General features: G+C 37.0%; 1 protein-coding gene across 1 annotated transcript in view; it reads right to left on the bottom strand.

Annotated features, from left to right (window-relative positions):
- Positions 1-1,763: 1,763 nt before the first annotated feature.
- The window catches only part of IFIH1 (interferon induced with helicase C domain 1), a 112,136-nt gene continuing 100,720 nt past the window's right edge, over positions 1,764-13,179 (bottom strand). Inside the window, exons 15-17 of the mRNA XM_021004885.2 lie at positions 6,504-6,694; positions 4,905-4,998; positions 1,764-4,812 (exon numbers count right to left, since the gene is read on the bottom strand). Coding sequence (XP_020860544.1) covers positions 4,633-4,812; positions 4,905-4,998; positions 6,504-6,694 — 465 coding nt within the window. The 3' untranslated portion in view covers positions 1,764-4,632. The remainder of the gene's footprint in view (positions 4,813-4,904; positions 4,999-6,503; positions 6,695-13,179) is intronic.

Below are 13,179 nucleotides of genomic sequence, written 5' to 3'. Positions count from 1 at the left end.
AAATCAAAAATGATTTCAAGGTCTCAGTATAAGCAAATAAGAGAATGTCATTGCAAGAGGTGAATAAATAAAACCCACATGCCAAAAGATCAAAAGTAAACATAACAAAAAGAAAAGGAGTTTATGACACATTTGGTAGCAAACATCTAAAAATTTAAAGAACTACAAATCTCCTCTTTGGCTTTTATTATTATTCTTTTTTAATAACCAATGACTTAAAACAATATGAAGTATGGAATTCAAAAACATATCAAAGACAATCAATCAGACCATGAGCATTTATTAGCTAAGTCCCAATTATTATGAATAAATAAATTCCTTGAAGTGTTCATATTAGTCGAATTGGCATATGTATTTCCACTGGGCTGGAACTAATTACTATATTTTCATAGTTAAAATTTGCATAGTGCAAATTCAAATCCACAGGACCACTTCAGGGGATTCCTTACTCTAACAAATCAGAACACTGATGGACCCTGAGTCAGGTGCTGGGTTAGGTACTGAAGATACAAAGTCAAAAAGTGAAACAGTTCAAGGAACTACCAGTTGGGAGACACAGAATATACATACTTAGGTATTTATCAAACAGTTTTAAAAAGTGGGGAGAGGTGGAGGCATTAAGCTAGGAGTGAGACTCTGGCAAGGAAGTTTGTCTATTTGGTGCTTAAGCTGAGGAGGGAGTGAATTCCAGGTACAGGGGACGAGCATGACGATTGATGAGATATGGAGTGTCCCATGAGAACCAGTAAGGCTGGTTTGGCTGTGTGTGAAGTGAGTACTGTATAATAAAACTAAAGAGGTGGATTAGCATAGTGTTGTGTAAGGGCTTCATATGAACCAAAATCCTAGATCCTAGAAACCTGATCCTAGAAACAGTAGAGAACCATTGGAGTTTACTTATGGAAGTTAGACTTGTGCTTTAGGGAAATCACTTTGACAGCCATGTGGAGGATGGATTAGAAAAAAAAAATGAGAAGGAAAACAATCAGGAGGCTATTCCAGTGGTCCATGCCAGAGGTTATGGGAACCTGGACTAGAATGGCCAAATTCTACTTGCTTGGTTAACAATGAATTCTGCACTCTAAAGAAATTTAAAGAAATGAAATTTTCTCATATTGATACTCCTCACCATTTAATATCTGACTACTCTTTTTTGAAGCTCAATGCTTTTCCATTACTATTTGGCTAGATCAACAAAATAGTCATTACAAGTACTAGAGGACAAAGACCATATCTGATTAAAACTTTTCAAACCTCATAGATCCAGTTAGCCCCTATGGATGCTCAATAATTATTTATTAATGAAAGTGACAGAAATTTTTCTATTCGTGATCACAAAGGCATGAGTGTGAGACTCCCTCAAGTGCTAGGATAAATATCTGAATAATAGCTACAACGGGTAATGACTGAATCCAGGAGTTATTAACCCTTTTGTGGGTCCCAGTTTCCTTTTGCAGTTTGGGGAAGCCTATGAACCCTTTCTCAGAAAAATATTTTTAAATATATAGAATACATAGGATTACAAAGGATACCAATCTAAAATGCCACTATCAACACAGTTTACAAAACAAATTTATGAGTTCCATGTTTAGTCTATAATTCATTTTTTCTTTTAATGTGGGTAGTTCCTTTAAAATTCTGCTAGTTTCTTGAGCAAGCATCTAGCTTCTAGGTAAAGTAAGAATTTGAAAACAGTACCTGAGCATTGAATATCACATGATAATTTAACATTGTCTGTGTTACAAAATGAACATTTAGACTAATGGAAATAGTAATTCATTTTAATTCAACCAACATTTATTATCTACTACAGAGGATAAAAATAAAACAATCCTTAGATTTGAGGAGTTTACATTCTACTGGAGGAAATAACATATACAAAAATAAGTAAATACAAAGTAATTTCAAAAAGGATAAAGTGCAAATAATTTGGGGAATCAGGGAAGGCCTTATAGAAGAGGTGGTACCTGAGTTGTGCTTGGAAGGAAGCTAGGGATCAACAAAGATCAGTTTGCAATTTCTCTAGAATAACCCTGAGAACTGTGGTTCCTTGAAAGATTCTGTCACCGTACTTCCTTTTTAGATCTCTTTCCTCAACGGTTTTAATTCCTCCTTATATTCATCTAAGCAACCTGAAATCTAGGACTACCCATCTTTATACAAGGTTTATTGAGAATGGGCAATAAGGTGAAATTGTATCTAATCAAAAATGCAAAAGGAAAAATGTACACAAATGGTGCATCCTTGTTAGATGTTAATAAGCTATTTTCTTTGCTGTGACTTACACTGGGGTGATATGGCACCATTACTACAAAATGAAAATAAAACACTACAGGCTCAATCATGCACACTTCCAATTAAGCATTCATCAGTCAATCAACAAGCATTTATTAAAGACCTACTATGTGTCAGGCACTGTGCTAGGTTCTATGCCTACAAAAACAAAGAGTTAAACAATTCCTGCTCTTAAGGAACTTCTTTCTATTTTAAAGCAGTGCTTCATGACCTGTTTTGGGTCACAGACTTTTTTTGGCAGTGTAGTGAAGCCAATGGATCCCTTCTCAGAATGTCTGTAATGGCATAAAGTAAACTACATTGGATTACAAAGGTAATGATTACTTGAAATGCAGTTATTAAAATGCTTTTAAAAGTTCATTGACTCTAGGTTAAGAACCCCATTCTAAAGCTTCCATTCCGTGCAATGCACTGAGCTAGAAGAGAGATGCAAATATCAGCACAGTTCATACCTACATAGGAGTTGCTTAATGAATGCTTGAAAAATAAGTCTACAAGAAGCTTACAATTCCGTTTAAGATACCACACACACACACTGCAGTGTAAGACAAATAAAATATATGTGTATAAAAGTAGTAGAAAGTGCAATAGATTTTCCCCCCATGTACACTTTTTTTCCTCTCTTGTGAAACATGATAAAATGCCAATGTGGAATTGTACTTTGCAGATATTTCACCAATAGCATAATCAACCTAAGAGAACTGCATTTGTAGGACAGGGATAATGTATGTGCATGTTCTATAAAGTGTCTAACATGCTTCTGGACATTTACTATTCAATAGCAGCAATAATAAGTATGAAAATTAATGAAGATTAGTTTTTCTTTCTGAATAAAATGTCAGTCACCACCAATTTTCATTTTTAGGCACTATTATACATAAAAATTTGGAATATTTGAGATATGTATCTTGAGATTTTTGAAAAACAACTGATTTTTGAATTGAAGAAATCACTGGGAAACCTAGATGAAAAAAATCTGATGTTTACTGATATTTCAAAAATTCATAGCAATTCACTTAGCTATTTTTATGTTTTGTTACCCTTGTACAGACGTAGCTAGGTAGTACAGTGGATAGAGCACTAGGCTTGGAATCAGGAAGACTCATCTTCTAAGAGTCTGGCCTCAGACATTTACTAGCTGTGTGACGCTAGAGAAGTCATTTAATCCTGTTTGCCTCAGTTCCTCATCTATGAAATGAACTGGCAAAGGAAATAACAAACCACTCAAGTATCTTTGCCAAGAAAACTCCAAATGGAGTCACGAAGAGCTTCCCATAACTGAAACGACTAAACAACAATAAATTCTTGTACAGTTTCCAGAGGCCACTTAAAGACTATTCTACTTCCTCTATAGCTTGTAGGAGTTCTTTGGAGGCATTTTTTTGAGGGGAAGAATAGCTTAACTTATCCTTTTTGCATTTCATATGATAAATATTGTTAATCAATATCCATACAGATCTAGATATCATCAAAAAAAATCAAAAGAACATGATGCTAATCAAGTTTATGTCTCTAAACTGAAGTAGAGAAGAAGGAAGAATCTTCAGTAAGTAGCCAAAATTTCTCTTCTTGATATATCAGGAGAGAACTGTACTCTTGTAGCAAGCCAGCTAATGTAATTCAGTAATTATCGTTCATTGACAAAAACCGATTATAGTTGCTGGTCCTCACTTTTTTTTGAGGAAAAGGGAGGAGTGTTTTTAACTGGGGTTGTTCTGTCTGCTCAGGGAATGTTCAATGACCCACATAACCAATGCTTGCTTGTTCTCATTGGCTTTTATGGGAACTAGGAAATGTGAGAGTGGAATGGCCACAAGAAGGTTGCTACTCCTGAAAAGAAAGAGGCAAACATTATCTCTTTGCTGTATATATTAGCAGAGATGAGGAAATGAAAATTGGGAATAAATAATAGCACTGACTGATATATAAGAATGTCTTATTTATTTAGATCCTGATTTGCTAAGACTTGTCTCTTTCGATTCTTTTCCTTCTGAGTTTCTGTCTTTTTTGGTAATTTTCCTGCCAATTGTCATGACCCTCGCAGAAAATACTAGGGTAGTGAGTTACAAACCAAGCCTATTCTAAGTTTCTCAGCATTATGTGATGCTAGCTCCTATATTAATCAAATATGGCTTTGTGGATTCTTTTTTCATCTGCTCACTAATAACATGGATAATATGAAAACTGACAGAATATCATTCTTCAAAGAGCTCAAAATGATTTAAAGAAATGTTCTCATTCATTCTCCCAATGCTCTGGTACAATCATTGCAAAAATATGACTGTATTCTTTGTAAAAATATAAAGTTTAAAGAATTTAGAGAATATCAAGTCCATGTTAATCTTCATCACTAAACATACAATGTTCTGTGTAGTCAAGCTTTGGAAACATCATGGGCAATTCCACCCACTTTTTGTACTGTTTCTTTTGGGAATTATTTTTAAAAGCCACCACAAAATTTTTTATTTTGAGACAAGGTAAGTCTAAACCTTTGTTCACCATCATAGTTCCCCAGGCCTGGAAAGAAAAGAAAAGAAAAGGCATAAGTTATATACATAGTATATGAAGTCTGATTGTTGGCTGAAAAATGACAAAAACAACAGGCTTACCTGGCCACACTGACTGCAAATGATCTCACCGTTTGTTTGATAGTCTGTGAATTTCTTTCGAAGTGCTTTATTTTCTCTTACGATGTAGAGTTTCCTAAAATTTGACAAGGGATATATCAATCAAGTACTTTTGCATTTGCTAAGTCTGAATGGGTATTAGAGCTTTGCCCTGCCAGACCAAGTATCAGTCTGTATACAATATCCCAGATATTCTTCTTCAATCAAGAAACATAACTTCATGTTCCCTACAGTGGCCTTTATTTTCCAACATTTACTCAAGTTCTTCTGAATACCTCAGACAGCTTTTTTTCTCCCCTCTACCAAAAGACATCCCTCCAATCTTAAAAGCATTGCTCAGATTTCCTGAACGTTTTCTTTGACTAGTTTTGAGGCTCATTTCCCCAAGTGCACTCTATATTCACACACTGGCCTTGCACTAGCTTCACTGCAGTGAACAAGTCACTTAACTTCTCCTGTCTTCAGTTTCCTCCTGTATAAACTGAGGGACTGCACTAGAAAATAATGGTAATAGCTGACAATTATATGGCATTTTTGTTGCTGTTCAGCTGTTTCAATTATGTCCGACACATTGTCACTACTTTTGGGGTTTTCTTGGCAAAGATACTGATAGTACGTTACATATCTCATGTGAATCTCACAATTTTGTGAAGTAGATAATACAGATATTATTTTCATTTTACACATGAAGAAACTGAGGCTAGAAGACTGCACCTTTCCTTATTTCACAAAGCAAGTAAATATCAGAAGTTGTGTTGAATCTAAGGCTTCCTGACTCCATGGCTTTGCACCATGCCATACCAATTTCCATGATCCTTTCACTTCTAAAATCCAATTCACAATTCTAAGACTGTGTTCTTTTTTTAATCTTCCACATTTGATTATGAATCTATCTGAAGCAATCACATATATTATTTAATATAAATGTATAGTACCCACTACCGTGTCACACCCAAGGGATCTCATTAGATTCTTAATAACAAACATTAGAGCCTTTGTGCAGTCTACATGCCTGCTGTTTTCAAAGACACTGAACTTGATTTAGATTAAAGACTGAATGATCACTTGTTGGGTGGTATCCCAAAAAGTCTACTTAGGTATTTCATTGTTTAAATGACGCCATGAAATTAAGATTGTAACTAATTTAACTTCTAACATAGTTCTGAAAAACAGGCAGAGATATCCTACAGCAGGAGTGGAGTACCTGAGGCACTTGAGGACCCAGAAGGCCACATGTGGCCTTGTCCTAGAGATATGGTGAGTTAGAATAATATCCCAGATTTTTTTTTTGGGTGGGGAGAGAGTATCATTGCACTGTTGCAATGACTAGCAGCTAAGTTCTATGTTAGTTACACATTCACTTACAGAGAAAAGGGGGTATTTGGTTTGGTTTGTTTTTTGTTTTTAATCAGAACAACTCTTTCTCTAAAAGATTGTTTTAGAACTTTAGGAAGGGTGGGAGAGTGGAGAACAGAAAATCTTGTAATCAACATATGCTGAATGCATTTTAAAAATATCTATGATTAAAACTACAACGCACCCTTCAAGAAAAACCTCAAATATTAATTGGGAGACGCTTACTTAAATTCCCGTGTCATGTTGACATGATGCATGTCCTCAATCACTTGGATGTTTTCTCCAGAACAGGCCATCACACCACAGTTTTTACAGAAGAAGGTAATTAATGATGGATTGTCCTTTAATTGCTTTGCAAGACTTTTCTTAGTTTTCATTTTCTTTTCCATTATACTTTGCATTTGTAACTCCAAAATCTGCACCAAAAATAGAACAAAAAACCCAGAAGTGAAAGTCAGACTTTTTAAATCCTGGAATACTTTAAAATGTCTAGGCTTTGGGTCACTTACATACCATGAAAACACTGACATGTCTGTCTTTTGCTCTGATGATTGTAAGCTTTATAATCAAAACAACAACAACAACAACAAAACAACTACATTACTTAGAGAAAATAAATACTCGACTCTTCTGCATAGTATTCTGCACAGGGGTGAGTGCTTCATGAATGATTGTTAAAGTTGTTGAATTTGTGGCCAATAACCAGGAATGCTATGAGGCTCAAATGAGATGATGGATGTAAAACACTTTGCAAACCTCAAAGCGATATGTAAATATCAGTTATTATCAGCAATATTATTAGAGTCCTCCAGCCTGGACTCTGAGGCTTCTACTGCACTCCTGCTAGGCTCTAGGCAACAATACAGGGGTGTACTGGTAACTATTTAACAACTGGGCCCTCTGGAGGGGGGTGGGGAATGTATGCATACACTCTTACACGTTAAATTCCTATTGTTAACATTTTTAACAATATCAGAAATCAAGTCTTGATTTGTAGCAATTGCCAATTTCTGAAGTGCAAATAGTCATACTGAAATTTTAACAATCAGCTCTCACAAGTGGTTGGAGCTGGTTCCAGCCAGCACACCCTGCCAGTAACTAAAAGTAACTCAGTTAGTAGGCCTCAACCAGCTAGACCTGGTGAGAGGATGACTGGACTAGGAGTCAGGAAGTCAATAAGCATACATTTTCTAAGCAACCATGATGTGACAGGAACCACAGTAGATGCTGGTGATACAAAGACAAAAATAGAAAAGTCCCTGACCTTAATGGGGTTCTTTTATATTAGGGGAATCCCTATGTATACACACACACAGACACACACACACACACACACACACACACACACGGAGAAAATAACAAGTAATTTGAGGGACAGCTCTAGCATACGTGGGATCACGAAAGGCCTCATATAGGAAATTTAGCTTGAGCTAAATGGTGGAGGAAGGTAAGGATTCTATGAGGCAGAAGTGAGGAAAGAATATATTCAGGCTTGGGAGACAGATCTGGGTTCTAGTCTACACTACTTAATAAAGGCAGAAATTTGGTCAAGTTTCTGAAACTTTCTAGGCCTTTGTTTCCTCACCTGTGAAATGGGGCAGATCACAACAACTCTCTTAAGTCCTATCCAGCCATAATATTCTAGGAGAATTAATAAACTTGTTCATTATATATTTTTAGGGACTAACCATCAACATTTTAAATTCTAGACTGGTTTTTCTTTGTCTCATGCTACCAGTAGTACTTCTCTCTGTTAATGAAAAACAATCTTAATGTTAGCTCAAAGGAACATAAGGTGTGACATTTAAAAAGGTTTGAGAGACACAGTTTCCGGGTAATTTAATCATTTTATTAATAAGGCCAGCAAGTTATTAATAAAAGGATGGTCATTTGGTCTTCTCTTAGACCAAAGACAATCATGGAGCCAACTCACAGTTTATTTAACCTTCAGAACAGTAGGTGGTCCATCAAACAGCAATCAAATCTAATTGGTTAATGTGACCAGAGGGGGACTATATTAAAATGAAGGGCTGAGTATCTCTTGGATAAGGAAAATATCTCTATACCAGGGCACCCATAGCTTTAGACTATCAATTCAAAGAATTCAAAGAGCAGGACACAATAGCTTCCACCAGGGTGGGGCCTTGAGCAAGATATAGAAGAGTTAATGCAATTTAATTATCAGTAATGTCCTTCCTAAGAAAAATTGAACTTTTAAAATGAGGAATTTAGAAGAAGGGGGAGAGCCTCTGAATCTCCCTAAGATATTGGTTATTAATAATAATTTCTCACAAAGGTGAATCTTCCAGGACAGGTTTCTTAACATTTTCTTGCATCATACACTCCTTTAGCAGTGTGGGAAAGCCAAGAATAAGGATCCATAATAATAATTTCAGAATGTTTTAAAATGTATAAAATAAAATAAAATACATATTATTACAAAGGAAACAATATTAAATACAGTTATCAAAAATACGTTTGTGAAAACAAGTTCACACACCCCAGGTTAGAAATGTTTATTGTAGGAGAGGGAAAATTATACTACACATCCCTAGTCCACAAATAGCTAGTAACATTTGTGTTCTCACTGATGGAATCCTAATAAAAGCGTCCCCCAGCCTTAATGTTCTAACTTCCTTATGGGCCCCACTGAACAATAGACAGGTTCTATTTTAATCTAGCTTTAAGTACACCTCAAGCCCCTCCACTCAATAAAGCCACTGTCTCTAGCTAGCCACAGCCCTAAGATCTAATTCACATACTTGAACAGGTGTGTCCTTGTACTCAACCATAATCACATCATCCATTTAGCCCAACACAGGACCACAACACCTAACTATCCACCCTGACCAGATAGTATCACAATAGCTAGCCAATCAGAAAGCAGCACTACCAGGATGTTGGACCACTGAACCACAGAAGGGACCCCTCCCCATTACCTAATCCCTTAACAAACCCCTCCTGCCTTTGTAATATTCGTAATTTCTGTTGTGTAATCAGCAACATTACTCTATAAGTTTGCCTGTGTGGTCTTACTAAATTGTTGGTTCCTCTTGGAACCTAGCCCACTTCTGAGGGATGTCAATCCTCAATAAATGCCTATACTTGGATTAGAGGTGGTCTGACTGAATTCTTCGAGATGGTGCTGCCACAACACACCATGAAACCACAACATCAAGGTATAGCCTGCCCATTGGAATCCTCCATTTGAAGCTTTCCACTATTATCCAGTAGAGACTCTGAGCTTTCAATTCAATGTAATAAAGGAAGACTTTTCATAAAGTGATTCAATTCAATTCATAAACACTGTTCCTACTATGTACAAGGCACTAAAGAAACAAAGACAAAAACAGAACAGACTCTACCTTTGAAGGGCTTACTGGGGAAATACAGCAGTTTACAAATTAAGTAATTTTATGATAATTGTATATGATACAACATATGATAATTAACCAGGAGGTTGGTGGAAAGCTTTACTTGAGGATTTTTTAAGTGAGTTGAATCTTGAAGCAAGATAAGGATTCTGAAAGACTGGGATGAGGAAAGAGTGCCTTTTAGGCACAGGGGATAACTAATAGAAATGCAGAGAAGAAAGAGATGGAAAGTTGAGTTCGCAGAACTGCTATTAAATTGTCCAGTTTGTTTAGGAAAAGAGGGCATGAAGGGGACTAATGCAAAACCTGCTAGAAAAGTAGGTGACATTCAGGTTTTGAAGGGTCTTGAAAGCCAAAAACTGCTAATGAAGGATTTGGACCAGAGAAGTAAGATGGTCAGACTTGTGCCCTACAAAGGTAATTTTGGCAATGAGGTGAGGGAGTTGAGATTGGAAGCAGCAGACATCTAATTAGAGGTAAGACAACGGTAAGAGAAGTAAAAGCAGTGACTTGCTTGAGCCCTCCCCCAAACTTCTCCAAATAGCTGTAATAAATGGCTCTAAACAAATTCTAAAGCAGCAAAAACCCACAAAAAGACAGAGTGAAACAAATTTACAGCCCAAGAGAGCCTGGATGGTTGATCAGAAAAGTCTACTGCCCCGGGTGGGGAGAGAAACACAGTTCAGCATGGGCACGCAGACAAGGCAGGCCTCAGTGAACCCGGAGCAGGTCTCAGAGGATTAAATCTTGGGCAGCTTTGGTGGTTTCCAGACTTTTCAACCCATGAATGCCAAAGACAACTTAAAAGGTCAGGGGGAAAGTCTGTGACTATGGTGAGAGAGAAGTATGGTTGTGGTCCCAGCCCCAGTCCCTGAGCTCGGCCCTGGGACAGCAGCTGCTTCCAGAGCTTCTGGCCCATGGATTGAGGGGGAATCAAGTGGCTGATCAGAAGGGAATTGCAGTGATATCTCTGCTGGTGCAGGATTCTCTCGCTTTGCCCATGCTTGTATCTAAGTCACAGTTCTGGGTGGCAATCCTGGGGGGAGGAGGAGTGCTGGCATGGTGGAGCTTGTAGTGGTGGTGTGAAGAGAAAATCCTCCTTATAGTTCCAAGGCAGAAAAGAGTGCTTGTGGTCACTCACAGACGAGAGCACAGCCCAGGAAAGAAGTAAACACCCTGCCTTGGAGGTGTTTACTTGGAAGAACTGAAAATGTACAGGTCCCTAGAAGTCATCTCTAAAAACAGCTGCACAAAACCCCTGAAGCTTGGGACAGTACATTCTCCACACTGGAAGCAGACCCCTACCTTAACAAAGAGTTTAAAACTCAAATAATTGCTGGGGATCATGAATAAACAAAGGTCCAAAAAAAGTCAGACCATAGAATCTTAAGAAGACAACAAAGTCAAAGCTCCTACATCCAAAGCCTCCAAGAAAAATATGAATCAATCCCAGTCCATGGAAGAGATCAAAAAGGAGTTTGAGAAACAAGTAAGAGAAGTAAAGGAAAAACTGGGACGAGAAATGAGAGTGATGCAAGAAAATCATGAAAAACAAGTCAACAGCTTGCTAAAGGAGACCCAAAAAAATACTGAAGAAAATAACACCTTAAAAAATAGCCTAACCCAAATGGCAAAAAAGGTCCAAAAAGCCAATGAGGAGAAGAATGTCCTAAAAAGCAAAATTGGCCAAATGGAAAAGGAAGTTCAAAAGCTTACTGAAGAAAATACTTCCTCAAAAATTAGAATGGAGCAATTGGAAGCTAGTGACTTTATGAGAAATCAAGCCACTGTAAAACAAATCCAAAAGGATGAAAAAATAATGTGAACAATGTGAAATATCTCATTGGAAAAACAACTGACCTGGAAAATAGATCCAGGAGAGATATTTAAAAATTATTGGACTATCTGAAAGCCATGATCAAAAAAGAGCCTAGACATCATCTTTCAAGAAATTATCAAGGAAAACTGCCCTGATATTTTAGAACCAGAGGGCAAAATAGAAATTGAAAGAATCCACCGATCACCTCCTGAAAGAGATCCCAAAGGAAAACTCCTAGGAATATTGTAGCCAAATTCCAGAGTTCCCAGGTTAAGGAGAAAATATTGCAAGCAGCCAGAAAGAAACAATTCAAGTATTGTGGAAACACAATCAGGATAACACAAGATTTAGCAGCTTCTACATTAAGGGACTGGAGGGCATGGAATATAATATTCTGGAGGGCAAAGGAGATAGGATTACAACCAAGAATCACCTACCCAGCAAAACTGAGTATAATCCTTCAGGGGAAAAATGGTCATTCAGTGAAATAGAGGACTTTCAAGCATTCTTGATGAAAAGACCAGAGCTGAATAGAAAATTTGACTTTCAAATACAAGACTCAAGTGAAATATGAAGAGGTAAACAGGAAAGAGAAATCATAAGAGACTTATTAAGGTTGAACTGTTTACATTCCTGCATGGAAAGATGATATTTGTAACTCATGAGACCTTTGTCGGTATTAGGGTAGTTGGAGGGAAAAAATTTATGTATGTGTGTGTGTGTGATATATATAGATATATATATATATATATATATATATATATATATAGATATATATATATATATATATATATATAGAAGATAGATGGCACAGGGTGAGTTGAAGATGAAGGGGTGATATCTGGAGAATAAAATTAAGAAGTAAGAGAGGATTATACTGGGAGAAGGAGAAAGGGAGAGGTAGAATGGGGTAAATTATCTCACATGAAACAGACAAGAAAAGGCTTTTACAGTGAGGGTGAAACAGGGGAAGGTGAGAAGGAATGAGTGAATCTTATTCTCATAGGATTTGGCTTAAGGAGGGAATAACATACACACTCAATTGGGTATGGAAATCTATCTTACCCTACAGGAAAGTAGGAGGGGAAGGGGACAAGAGGGCAGAGGGATGATAGAGGGGAGGGCAGACTGGGGGAGAGGGTAATCAGAAGCAAACACTTCTGAGGAGGGACAGGGTCAAAAGAGGGAATAGAATAAATGGGGAGTGGGATAGGATGAAGGGAAATATACTTAGTTTTTCACAACATGACTACTATGGAAGTGTTTTGCATGACATACATGCATAACCTGTATCGAGTTGCTTGCCTTTTCAATGAGGGTGGGTGGGGAGGGAGGAAGGGTTTGGAATCCAAAGTTTTAAAAACACATGTTAAAAAAGCTATTTTCACATGCACCTGAGAAATAAGAAATACAGGAAATGGGGTACAGAAATCTATCCTGCCCTACAGGAAAATAGAAGGGGAAGGGAACAAGAGAAGAGGGGGAGAGATAGAAGGGAGGGCAGATTAGGTGAAGGGGTATACAGAATGCATGCCATCTTGGGGTGGGGGGAGGGATGAGATGGGGAGAAAATTTGGAACTCAAAATCTTGTGGAAGTGAATGTTGAAAACTAAAAGTAAATAAACTTTAAGTTTAAATTTTAAAAAAATGAAAAAACTAAAATTATAACTTAAAACAAAATAAATGAAATACTTATTAAAAAAAGAT

Source organism: Phascolarctos cinereus, unplaced genomic scaffold (genome assembly GCF_003287225.1).
Source record: "Phascolarctos cinereus isolate Bilbo 61053 unplaced genomic scaffold, phaCin_HiC Scaffold_726;HRSCAF=1367, whole genome shotgun sequence".
NCBI classification, from domain to species: domain Eukaryota; kingdom Metazoa; phylum Chordata; class Mammalia; order Diprotodontia; family Phascolarctidae; genus Phascolarctos; species Phascolarctos cinereus.
This window is presented reverse-complemented; position numbering and strand designations above follow the sequence as displayed.